Source organism: Ixodes scapularis, unplaced genomic scaffold, assembly GCF_016920785.2.
Source record: "Ixodes scapularis isolate PalLabHiFi unplaced genomic scaffold, ASM1692078v2 PGA_scaffold2__306_contigs__length_199485367, whole genome shotgun sequence".
NCBI lineage: Eukaryota > Metazoa > Arthropoda > Arachnida > Ixodida > Ixodidae > Ixodes > Ixodes scapularis.
Genome location: NW_024609857.1, coordinates 51497799 through 51511332, shown reverse-complemented (window position 1 = coordinate 51511332; position 13534 = coordinate 51497799). Strand labels below are relative to the sequence as shown.

The following is a 13534-nucleotide window of genomic DNA, read 5'->3' as shown; positions in this document are numbered from 1 at the left end:
CGTAAATGTTTGAGAACCTCTGATGTAGAAGACAAACAAACCCTCACATTTATGGGGGCTGCTCGCAGCCCGTGTCTGAGTTTGGGGCGAAGAAGCGGCGCCTGGACAGCTGGAAGGTGAAGGAGTGGCAGCGGGCACTGGAGAATGTCACCGCCTGGCTGGAGAAGGTGGAAAACTCCCTGGGCATCGACCCTGAGCAGCCTCCGACCCAGGAGCAGCTCCAGAGCCTCTGGGAAGGGATGACTCAGGGGGAGCTCCAGGTCCTCACTGAGGTCAGCCTCCTGGCACTGGCTCTCAGAACGGTGCCGCATTTGCTGGTTCCCTTACCTCTTGAAAGTCTGCTTGGGACCGCCTAATTGATGTTTTCGCCACCACGGGCTCGGCGTTGGGCTTCGGAACGCATTTGCGGTTGTTGGTGGCTCTTACACAACGCATGTTGTGTAAGAGCCAGCTAGGACGTGTGGTCGGGCTGACTTCTTAGTCCTTTTCTATCACCAGTATTTCCACTAGGGGTCAGTGTTAGATTAATCTTTTCATACAGTAGACTCGGTAATTAAATGTTACTATGTTTAAAGCCTTGGCCCATAGTCTTGGAAGTTTTATGTGGAGTGCCGTGGTAAAGATTGCTCAGTAATTCGAAAGGTTGCAGCTCTGGCCTCGGTAAACCTTGAGGTATTTTGGTATGTCTCGGTGACCAGGGATCTCTGGGAGCATAAAAGTCCTGCGGCTGCGATTAGTTTAACCAGAACTCGGATCCATGATTATGTCGTCCATTTTCCTATGTAGGGATGTCGCGAACCACCTTAGATTCGATTTTGAAAGGTTTCGATATTTTCAAAGCGAACTGAGGTTCGAATTTGAAAAATTTTGATATTTTCGTACCGACCAAGGTTCGAAATTGAAAAATTCTCAACTTTCGATCATAGTGGAGTTTTGAATTCGAAAAGTTCAAAGCTTTCACGGTTTGTCGAATTTCGGGTTTAAATATTTCAAATATTTTTTTTACTTGACGTTCGATAAATTCGAAGATTTCGAACTTTCCTAACTTGAAATTCGAGATATATTCGAAAATTTTGAATTCTCTGGGATCTGAAATTCGAAAAGTTTGAAGATTTCTAAATTCTTTGAATATAAAATTCGAACACTTCAAATTTTTATAGACATAAAGTTAGAAAAGTTTGAAGGTTTCGATTCTCTTCTAACGCTAAATTCGAAAAAAACAAAACAAAAAAACTGAAGATTTTGAATTTTTTTTAGGTTAAGTTTTCAAAATTCGAAGTCCGGTTTTCATGTTCCTCCACAGTTTCAATTTCAGATAACGTTTTCATGACTCACTGGTTTTCACGAAATCAGGTTTTGAAAAGTTAGGGTGTGATAATTAGACTTCGTGAAGTTGGGTCAAGCAATTAAATGAGACGACGAGTGTCCCTGATGTGCTGGAACATTTGCCAGTGCAGAGTGACGTGTGACCATAGATCAGTAATTGTGACCGATTGCCAGCCTGGGGGGGGAGGTCTTTAACATGCATCACATAGGAGTAATCACACAAACACACTGTTTTACGATACTCATCCAGTTCGAAACGGCCGGGGGCGGACAAGTGGTTGAGGCACAGAAAAACCTTGAAGCGACCTGGCAAACTAACCTCCCCACCCCCCGCACGCTGGTAGTAATCCGATCGAATGCCGCCCGAGTGACGTTGGCATATAGTAAATTGAGTTTGTAATTGTCCTGGAGGTTTATTTTCCAGGACGGAGGTAACGCCTCGCGAAAAGCATAGAAGCCGGCACAACTCGAGGTCGAGGAGCGTTCTACCATACAAGTGGCGTCGGAAGGAAAAATGGGGGGGGGGGGGGGGAAAGGGAGGGAGGGAGGAGGGAGGGAGGGAGGGAGGAAGGGGGGGAGAGGGGGGAGGGGAGGGAGAGAGGGAGGGAGGGAGGGGGGAAGGGGGGCTCTAGCCCCCCTTTTTCCCTTCCGGATATTTCGAACTGTTAAAGAAAACAATACAGAGAAAGAGGGCGTGGTCAAGCTTATTTTAATCTGAAATTATTTATGCATATGTATAGCTACTGTCGCTCTTCACTGCGTAAAAGATAGCGTAGATGGTCATTCTCGGAAACCCGTTGTCAGAAGGCACTACTTGTCACATGCTTAGTGGTTCGGAAGTTCTCAGCTATGTCTTTTCGACCTAAATAACTGTGCCCTTGATAAAAAAAAAATAAATAAAAATAAATAAAAATAAACATAACGATAAATGCGGGGATAAAAAGCTGGAGAAAAAGAAAAAACTATCAAGAATTTGCCGGAAGTGTTGTATTCTTGCATATTCTGAGGCTCGAACTTCGAAACAAGTTTCTCCTACCAAAATGTGTACTGGCTAAAAGAAACATGTCCCAAAAACCTGGAGTGAAAGAACAAATGTTTATTTTTTAATGACGTGCTGAAATTGAACAATATTAGATATTTTCTCCCATGAGATAATTTATTCCTTAACGTGAAAAAAAACAATAAATACATTATTTCGTATTCTGCAGATGGCAATGATATGTACTGCCTGTAGTGTTAATTTAAATGCGATACCTCAAACAACTTAGACGAAAAAAAATACCAAGTTTAGGGCATAATTATTCGTAGATACATGTTTGGAAATTTCTTCGAAACTTATCTCTAATGACAATAATCACATCTTAAGACGACACTTACCTGGGCTATACATACATCACTGTTAAAAAGTTTAACATCTCTATCATAAATAGCTTCGGCTATAGCGCGCCTCAAACATAGCACAAACGACAATCGTCAAAATACCGTCGTCCTTCCTCACCCTTTCGAGAATGTATTTCTTTAAAACTAAGCATGCCAAAACATTGAAATAAATGGCATTGTCTTTTGTAAGGAACACAGCACCGCATGTAAAAATTTGAGAAAAAAGAAATTACGAATGTACCTCACTACTTGAATTCAAATGAAACCGTCCACCAGTCTTTCGAAGTTCGACTAACGTCAAACTTTTACCCTAAAAGTTCGAAGTTCGTTGAACTTTTGACATTTCAGAATTCGAAAGTTTGAAGCTTTTCGAATTCTCTTGATAATAAAGTTCGAAAGTCCGAAAATTATTGAGTTCCTTAACGTAGAAAATTCGAAAGTTTGAAAAGCTTCGAACTTTTTAGTGCAAGAAGTTCGAAGTTCGTCGAACTTTTGACATTTCAGAATTCGAAAAGTTCGAAGCTTTTCGAATTCTCTTGATAATAAAGTTCGAAAATTATTGAATTCCTTAACGTAGAAAATTCGAAAGTTTGAAAAGCTTAAAACTTTTTAGTGCAAGAAGTTCGAAAATCATCTAATTTTTTGGTCTATCAAGTTCGAAAGTTCAACAAGCATCGAATTTTTCAGCGTAATAAGTTCAAAAATGATAAAAAATTTTAGCGTCATAAGTTCGACGGTTCGAAAACCGTCAAACTTTTTAGTTTAACAAGTTTGAACATTCGACTTCCGTTGAATTTTGCATTACAAAAAGTTCGAAAAAACGAAATCTTTCTAACCTTTCGAACCGACTTTCGTCGAATTTTGCATTATGGAAAGTTCGAAAAAATGAAATCTTTCGAACCTTTCGAACCGCTTGATTCGATAGTCGAAACTTCGGTTCGAAAAAAGTTTGCGGCATCCCTATTCCTATGTGACTGACCGCTCTGTGATTTGTCCCGGCTGCGGCTTCTGTTGATGCATGCACTCTTCAACCTAGGTGCTTCAAAAATTATGTGCATGCGCATCACACATTTCTGCATTAGGCGAATTGTGCCGTGTTTGCCATTTGATATTCTCCTGACATTAGTGTTCAACTAGTGACCAGTTTAGTGAAAGGTACAGCCGCCAACTGATTTTTCGGACGCCAATAGTTTAGACTTGTCTGATATTTTTTAAAGGAGGCACTGTTACCTACCTGAAAGAAATAGTGCATATTCACGACCAATGTCTCGAACAGCTTGAAGTCCGAAAGTTAAATTTTTCGGACAAAATTGTCGCGAGCGATCAATGGGAAACAGCACCGGGAAGCCACCATTTTAGATTCTATGTTGGCGGCACATGAATTGGCTTGGTTTGGCAGCGCTACTTGAGTACTACCAAGTTCTACCACCAGGTGGTGCTATGCTATGGCATTTTTTCCTCTAGCTGTGTGTCATTATCATCATCAATTGTTACCATTTTGCTTTGTTCATTCGCCATTCTCAGTCGTGGAATGGCCCCTCTACTCTCGTCTCGGTGAATTGTGTTTTCGGACTACGCTGGCTTGGGGCGTCATAGCCCCATCTGTTGTGCCGCTGCGAAGTGTCGCTAAGAAGTGCAAAAAGTACTCAATCATAACGATAAAAAAAAAAATGACCGCATCTCCACGTGGTGAATGATGTTGATTGGGGCGAAGCTCTGGTGGTGCTTGTCTGCGTAGACGCTGAGCCGCAGCATGCCGAGCCTTTCGTTCGTTTTCATCCATGTCAGAAAGAGAATGTGTGGTATGGAACGTGGTTATATATGCATTTGAGCATTTGACCGCAGCGCCCTCTCGTCTGTAAACGTTGAGCCAATGCATGCGAAGTTTAACGCTATTACATACGCTTTTGATTGCAGCGCCCTCTCCTGTATAGACGTTCAGCGGCTACATGCAACGTTTCATCCATGACATCCCCAGCTCTTGAGTTACTACCACATCTCAGAGCCCCCTACTCGTCCCGCAGTCGTGGCCGAGTGGTTAAGGCGATGGACTAGAAATCCATTGGGTCTTCTCGCACAGGTTTGAATCCTGTCGACTGCGCAAACATTTCTTTAGGGGCAAAGGTCCTTAAGGTCTAGCCTTGTCCGTCCGGCGTCCGTTCTCACATCGATCTTGCTGGTGCTCGTGCTCGTGATCGTGCTCGTGAGCTCACATGCTCGTGTAGAGCAAAAAAAAAGAATGATGAAAAAAAAAAAGGAAATGTTTGCGCAGTCGACAGGATTCGAACTTGTGTGGGGAGACCCCAATGGATTTCTCGTCGATTGCCTTTTCCACTCGGCGACGATTGCGGGACGAGTAAGGGGCTCTGAGATGTGGTAGTAACTCAAGAGCTGGGGATGTCATGGATGAAACGTTGCATGTAGCCGCTGAACGTCTATCCAGGAGAGGGCGCTGCGGTCAAATGTGTATATAATCGCGTTAAACTTTGCATACATTGGCTCAACGTTTATAGACGAGAGAATGCTGCGGTCAAATGCTCAAATGCGTATATAACCACTTTCTATACCACACATTCTCTTTCTGACATGGATGAAAACAAACGAAAGGCTCGGCATGCTGCGGCTGAGCGTCTACGCAGGCAAGCACCACCAGAGCTTCGCCCCAATCAACATCATTCACCACGTGGAGATGCAGTCAATTTTTTTTTTCAACATTTTTTTTTTTTGCTTTACACGAGCACGTAAGCTCACGAGCATGATCACGAGCACGATCACGAGCACCGGCAAGATCGATATGAGCATGGACGCCGGACGGACGAGGCTAGACTTTAAGGAGCTTTGCCCCTAAAAGGAGGCAGCGATTCTCAAGCTAGTGGCCGTACGAAAGCAGAGGCATAACTTGAAGCAAAATTAGTACTATTAACATTTTTTTTTAAGCCGGCTTAGACATAATATAGGCAAGTTTTTTCGTATGCTTGGACTGCTTTATTATTCAGACATTCTTTCGACCCATGTGAAGTCCGACAAATCGATCGGCGACTGTAGTACTCAGTTGTTTTAAAGCACAGCTCTTAGGCACCCGTTTCTGGCTTGAGCGGCGTCGGCGTGACCGCGACCCTCCTCCTCCCCCCCCCCAAGGACCTCGGGAGGACTTCAGGTACCTTCGGTGACCTCAGGGAGGGGGGTGGGTCACGTGACCCTCCCTCCCCAAGGTCACATGACCCCCCTCGAGGTCACATGACCCCCTCTCAAGGTCACGTGACCCCCCCTCGATTTCACATGACCCCCCCTCAGTACCCTTCCCTACTCCTCCTCAAGAGCTGCGCTCTAATTCGGCGTTACAGGGAGTTGTAAACGGCTTTCGCTTTTTTTCTCCTTATGACAGGACGTTGAGAGCCAGTTGGCAATGAACAACAGTGAAGTGTTGCAGCTTGTACAGCAAGGAAGAGACGTCGTGGAAGGCCTTGATGCTGGTAAGTCAGGCAACTGCTGTGGGGCAACTGCTGTGGGGCAACTGCTGTGGGGCAGCTGGAATATGCTTTCTGTCTAAGTTAAGCTCCAATAGTGACACCTCCTGTATGCTTGAATACAAGCGATGGCTGAGTTTTGAGAAAATGTGTCTAAGAGACTACTATTCGGTAGTCCTTCCACAAACAGATTTGCTCAATTTTCTCTTGCCAAGCCAACTGGAAACACTCCTGCATTGCCTAAGGCTAGGATTGGCATGCACCTCCAAATTACTTCATCTCCTCGACAGCAGGGACCCTGGCACGTGGAGGGGTCAATAGAACATATCCTTAGTCAGTGTCCTAGCATAATGAATGACAGACCCTACGAGACACATTGAACTAGTAAATAGATGCATAGTCTTTCACTGTTTCCAAAATGCTTGGAGTCTGGAACACAGTGGAACAATCCACAAAGGCATCCAAAGCTTTGTTCCTTGCTAATACCAAACCCTCAATGTGTCTTTTAAGTTTCTTTTTTGGTGGGGTAGCGGTGTGTGTGTAAAAGTGAATTTCGGAACCCTCCTTGTCATGTCTACAATCATCACCATCATTTTATTGTGCTGTCTCAACACTACGTCTTTCTTTTCCCTCTTTGCCTAAGCTCAGTGCAGGGTAGCCTCTCCATTTTTCTGCCATCAACACTAGTGATGGGGCGAAACCTTTTCTGAAACAGGTTTTGGACCCGGAACAGGTTTCATACCCGGAACAAGTTTCATACACGAAACAAGTTTCAAACCCGAAACAGGTTTCGGCTCCGGTACAGGTTTCGGTCTTGGAACAAGTTTCGGTTCCGACACGGATTTCGGACCCGAAACTGGTTCCAGACCCGAAACTGGTTTGACCTGAAACAGGTTTTGGAAAGTTTCGGAAAAACTGCCGAACCTCAATGTGTTTTGGATAGGTTCGGATAGTGTCAGAGCATTGCCAGAGTGGCCAGACCACGCTGTAGAGCGTTCCAACTTTTGTGAAGAAAACATGTCTTATGAACCACATTAAATCATTGAAATCTTAAATATAAATGCTTAATTTAACAAAATAGGCTTGTTAAAATATAATTAGAGATCCGGAGAAATAAATAACGGACAACACAGTCGTGGTCAGAATGGTTTTGATTTCACAACTTCCATATACTTCCATAGTCACGTCGTCAAGTGACCATTATAAAGCGGGCAGGTAGGTGAAATCGATTATCACAAACCGCGATGCTCGTGTTAATGTATCATTAGTATTATTAGCTTGACAACGTGTGTGGTATTTGTTTGGAGCGCTGGGAGTGTTGTGGTTTAAGTTGACACAACACAGGTGGCATGTGGAAGTGACTGTGTTGGAAGATGTCCAACATCTGTGTTACTATTATTATGCAATGATCCTTCGTTCACACAGTTTTGACTCTAGTACAAAGCATACATTAAGCTCCTAAAATAATTAATGTAGTTTTATTTATTTTATCTTTATATATTGAAATCAGGACAAACAACGCGGGAAGCACGAATAAAAGAAATACATAGTGCTGTACGTTTCCAGGGTGCTGCACCAAGCAACTATTTTTCACAGCAGCACAGGCTGCAAACAAATGGCAATGACAGACCTTTGCAAAGCTAAATCTATTTCACAGTACAGGTTAACAAAGTTTGCTTTGTTTCCCGTCACAATCTACTGGAGTAGCTATGTAACTCATTCCTAGTTCTTCAGAAAGATACTAATCCACTGCCTACTTGAAGAGGCTTATTGCTTGTGCATCACAGTTAGGCGCCTTTCACACAGAGTGAAAGGCGCCTAACTAGCTGAATACCGCTGGCAGTGCGTTTCCAGAGTGGAAAAGAAATCAATGATCAGTCAACCGTCATTCATGACCAAAATGTTCAGGAGGCCTAAACACTGCACCAAGAGCTCTGACATGTACAGATGCACAAGCTACCATAGAGCTTTGCTTTTTGAGCTCCTGCAGTCAGTTTGGCCGTCATTTTGAACACGGATGAAGAATGCGCTTAATGGGTTGATGCGCTCGCAAGGGGATCGTAGGACCTACGCACTGCGGGCAACGTGGTATGTTTTGCTATAATGTAGAAAATAAACCAAAAATTGATTGAATTTCGGTTTGTATCAAGGTTTAGAGTCTCTAAACTCTCATGACGGCCACAATACCAAAAGGAACATCGCCATGTTGGCTAGATAGCGACGAAACTGCCAAACCTTAAAAACAACCGAAATTTTGTCCAAAAAGTTTCGGAATCTTTCGAAACAGTCCGAAATCGACCCTCCAGTTTTTCGCTCCATCACTAATCAACACCAATCAATCAATTGCATGTTTCAACTTTACAAAAACAAGCTGGACCAAGGGCCGCGTGATTATTCTACGCAGTTGGGGAGCAGACGAAGGAGGTGCAGGGCGTGCTGCGAGAGGTGGAGGTACGCTGGCACGAGGTGCAGAACACGGTGCAGGCGCAGAGGGAGCACCTGGAGGGGCTGTCCGCCTGCAGGGAGCTCCAGGCCGAGAGCGATGCGCTGGAGCGTCTGCTGGAGTCGCACCATCGCTGGCTAGAGTCCTCAGAAGCCTCGGCTCACCAGCGCAGGCAGTCGGACGACCTGCGGCGACTCTTGGAGCAATGCAAGGTAAGGGTATGGCTTGACAACGCACGCGCAGATACGTTTGATGAGCCTTATAATCGAAACGACTCTGAAACAGTTTTCTTCTTTTACGTACTGTTCAGAATGGATCCCTTGCATTTATAGCACAAAGCTACATTTGCCTTTTTATTTTGTTTAATAAGTTACACCATTGCATAAGTTGTACCCCTATAAACGGCTGTTCTAAAAAAAATAAAAGTCGTTATGTAAGTTACACTTCTGCGTAAGTCACACTTCTTTGAATGGTTCTCGCAGAGTTGCACTATACCTGTGCTACCGCGTTTGGACAATCTTCGTACTGCCGAAAGCGTAGGACATTGGCCTTTTTTGCCGATCCTCCTTTGTCGTAAATGTTAATACAGCCTACGTCTTGCATAGTTAATTTGATACTTAAAAAAATAAATTCATATAAGTTGTTTCATAGTAGGTGATGCATCGGTGAAAATTTGAGAAAAAAAGAATGTCCATTATGTGGCAGAAAACACTGTATAATATTGAACAGCTTGTTATTTGAAACCTGCGCTTGAAAATAAGAATATTCGTACAACACTGTTCATAGTCCATGAAGTATGCCGAAGCGTGGTTGATATTTGTCACGTCGAAGCGGAATCTCCTCCCAGAGCTAGTTAGTTGCTCGTTGACTGGACAGTAAAGGTTCTGCATCATTCTTTTGTTGCAGATGAGGCTAAAGACATTGGATAGCCAGGAAGACAAGGTCCTTCGACTGCAGGAGAAAGCCTCTGCACTCCGAACGCGTGTGCCTTCTCTTGGCTCGCAGTCCATCTTCAGTCAGCTGGAGATCCTCGCCGCTCGGTGGTCCGAGACTGGAGCTCAAATAGGTATGGTCGCCGGAACGGGCTAACATGAGAACTCGGCAATTTATGCTTCATCAATTGACAATCCCTCGTGGGTTTCACAGACTCTAGGAGTGACTTCCAGTAAGTTTGTTAAGTTTCTCGGCAAAACATTGGTTTCCAGGACGCTTCCAGGAGGTTCCTTTTGTAAAAAAATTGTTGCCAAAATTGCTTCGCAGATAATTGTTAAAAATGTGATTTCTATTTTAATGCTTGGAACTTCGTGGATGTGGTGGGTTCGAATCCCGGCCGAGGTGCCTGTAATCTGACGGAGGCTTATTGCAGAGAATTGCTTATTGCAACCGAGCTTTCGGTTGCACGTCATAAGATCCTCAGGTGGTCGAAATTAATCCTCAGTCCTCCGCTGGGGCGTGTCAGATGCCCGTCGTTGGTTTGGCTCGTAAAACCCCCAAATTTAACTTTGAACTTTGCGGAAACTCTTAGAATGTTTTTCATCAACGTCCATGAAATCTATTGCATTTAAGACCAATTAGCATAATTTTCTGATTTAGCTATTTCCCATGGACGGGCCTCCCACGACCAACCATGACCAACCAACGACTTTTGTAGCATTACCGTAATATCCCGAGTCATCGCCCATCCCCGAGCCATCGCCCACCCCATTTTTCGGGCCAATATCGATTTCCGAAAAAACACCAAGTCATCGCCCACCCCTTCAAATACCCCAACGCAGACTCTGCGATCCGCGAACACCCATCCTACCCGAATGACGCGGCAGCGGACTTTACAGTTGGAGGACGTCCGTGACAAAGTAAAACGAAGGAGGGAAAGACACTTCTTTTTGTTTACGCATTTCCTCCGTGAGCGACCCCGAAGTGGTCGTGTGTCCGTGCGAAAAGAAAACGATGGAGATAACAAAATAAGTATGTTAACGTAACCGCGGAGTGTTAGGTCAAAGTCTGTCGCCGCCGAAGTAAGGTCACCGCGAACCCGCTCCTCCTTCCCGCCCGTCGCGACCGCGGTTGTGCAATATTTTAGGCAAAGCCAAAGCGTAAATAAAGCTTTGCTGGAACGTCCTACACAGACGTTTGCAGAGCGTCCCAACCGTGCATTGATAGCCCGCCGTGCACGGACGCACGTATGTACGCACCAAACAAAAAAGTTGCGCAAGAGCTTGCAATTGACAAGGCGCCCGACTTGGCCCGACGCCAAAGTATTTATTTGCCAACGCGACCGCCGGCTTTCCCGCTTTCCCAGCATTGCTCTTGGTCGCTTCTTTGGTCCGCGCGCTCGCTCGCTCGCTCGTTGCGCCTGGTCGGTTTTTCTATTTTCGAGTAGACTTTTCTTTCTTTTTTTTTTTACTAACTAGGACAACATAATGGTGACATTCTTTCACGGCACAAACGTTCGTGCTATCTGCAGATCGGCGGTGTTTCTAGCGCGTATGCAAGCAACGGACTTCGCTACAGTAAAATATTCTTTCGTGAGCATTTTTTTTTATAAAACAGTGAAACTAAATCGAGTTTTGAGTTTGATGTATCTCTTGTGCATCAGCGCTAGCTACGCAGAGAAAAATAGGCGGTTTTTCCGCTTTTTTTCAAGTGTTTGTGCTCACCCACCGAGACATGGCCCACCCCACTTTTTTAACGAATTTCAGGCGGTTGGGGGGTGGGCGATGACTCGGGATATTACGGTAGTAGAATATAAATGTTTCTTTTTTGGAGTAACAATATTAAACATATATACCGTAGAATACCACGCATCCACCCATTTCACATTAAGCGCCCACTCCCAAATTTGTAAGTTCTGAGAAAATATGCACAGTACATTGATATGTAAAATTGATGACTGGACAAGCAGCCATCCCCCATTTTTTCGCGATTATCTCTAAATTTTGAGTGGGCGCTTGCCTGGTATTTTACGGTAAATATAATAAGACCTTCAATAACTGTATTTGTCGTTTAGAAGCTAATATACTGTATCACATTCATTAGGTGCATTAACCCCTGTCACACATAATTGAAGTAGGTATATAGCAGATGCATTCTGCCTGCTTCATTGGTTTCAGCATGCAGACCGACACGAAAAATGCGGACGGTTTGCTCAGAGGTGCTTTTTAATTTAATACCGTATTTACTCGCACAGTGAACGCACTCGCGTAATGAACGCACCTCCCGAAATTTTCAAAAGTCTCAAAATTTTGACTTTTTTTTTTTTTTCACTTGCTTATTAAATGCATTCCCAACTCGGACGTCAAAATTTTGACCCCCTCCTCACGCGCGCGAAATGAACGCACTTTTCTATCCTGGTGCAGCAAGGTCACGAATGCATGGGCAATGTGGGCGAACAAAACGCCTTGCAAAAGGCGTTAAAAAAAATTCGAAAAGTTCCAATGGAAGCAAAAAAAAAAAAAAACATGAAGAGGAGCTTTTTTTTTTTTTTTTGCACAGCACACTCTGGATTTTAGGGTCGCGCGCCGCGCCCCAGCGCCGCGTGCAAGGAGGTAAGAAAGAGAAGTGAAGAAACCCTCTAAGCAAACGAAGCAAATTGTGAAAGGTGGCAAAAAAACAAAAAAAAAAACAAAAACAAACCCACAAAACTAAAAGAAAAAAAAAAAGCAAAAAGAAGCTTTTTTTTTTCTTTTGCACGGCAGAGTTTGGTTGCTGGGAAGGGGGGGGGGGGCACGCAAGGAGGTAAGAAAGAAGCGGAGAAGCCCTCTAAGGAAATGAAACAGCTGTAAAGGCGGCAAAAAGAAAAAAGAAAGAAAACAACCCACAGAACTAAGAGAAAAAAAAGAAAAAAAAAACAAAGAGGAGCTTTTTTTTCTTTTTTTTGCACAGCGCAGTTTGGTTACCTGGGGTCGCCGGTCGGGTCGCGCGCCCCACGCAAGGAGATAAGAAAGATTAGCGGAAAAGCCCTCGCCTAAGCAACGCATAAGTAAACGAAACAGCTTGGGAAAGGCGGAAAAAAAAACAACAACCCAAGGAATTAAGAGAAAAAAAACAAAACAAAGAGGAGCTTTTTTTTTTGCACAGCCCAGTTTGGTTACGGGGTCGCGCCCCGCCCGCAAAGAGATAAAAAGTTACGTAGACTTTTCGGGATAAAAGGTCCGTTTATTATGCGAGTAAATAGGGACGCAAAACTTTTACTTCGCGTAATGAACGCCCCCCCAACTTTGCATCGATTTTTCGGTAAAAAAATTTTGTTCATTCTGCAAGTAAATACGGTATGTTGCAGAACTGTTCATGCAGTCATTCCAGCTTTCACTGCTGCTAAGAAACAAGTCAATGTTTTGCAAGCGTCTAGGGCTTGACACTCATACAATTAATTCTAAGCGATGCTTTCTCCCACAGCGGACTTGGAGACCAGACTGGGCAGATCCCTGGAACGGGCGCCTCCTCCCAAGTTGATGGAGGCTGTGGATGCCCTAGACGCCTGGATCAGAAGCGTGCGCCTTGCCTTGGAGTCCGAGAAGGCCGTCGTCGACAACCTTGATGCGATGGAGGACCAGCTCCAGAAGTACAAGGCAAGGGATTGTGGACTGTAACTTAACCGAGCATTCTTCTGACTTTTGTCTTGAGAGGTGCACAAATTAGGGAAGCTGAGAAATGTAAAAACGTTGAGGAGCGCATTGTGAATTTCGGACTGGAAAGTCCAACTCTAGTGAAAGGAAACTGCTATGTGTCTTCTTATGAGAGCGCTTGAATTTTTCTTATTAAAACCTCTCTATGACTAAAAAAAAAAAAATTTCAATTTGTAGAAAGTATTTTGCATCTGAAATTTTGAACGGTTTCCTTACCAACATGTTTAGCTTGTACTCATTTCCTAAAAAACTAAAGGTTAGCCAATGCAAAGGGCGAAATGCTACGAACTTGC

At 44.1% G+C, this 13534-nt stretch overlaps 1 protein-coding gene across 1 annotated transcript in view; it reads left to right on the top strand.

Moving 5' to 3' along the window:
* The window catches only part of LOC8023908 (dystrophin), a 502903-nt gene that overhangs the window by 76045 nt on the left and 413324 nt on the right, over positions 1-13534 (top strand). Inside the window, 5 exon segments of the mRNA XM_040499676.2 lie at positions 69-272; positions 6092-6179; positions 8578-8828; positions 9523-9682; positions 13012-13184. Coding sequence (XP_040355610.2) covers positions 69-272; positions 6092-6179; positions 8578-8828; positions 9523-9682; positions 13012-13184 — 876 coding nt within the window.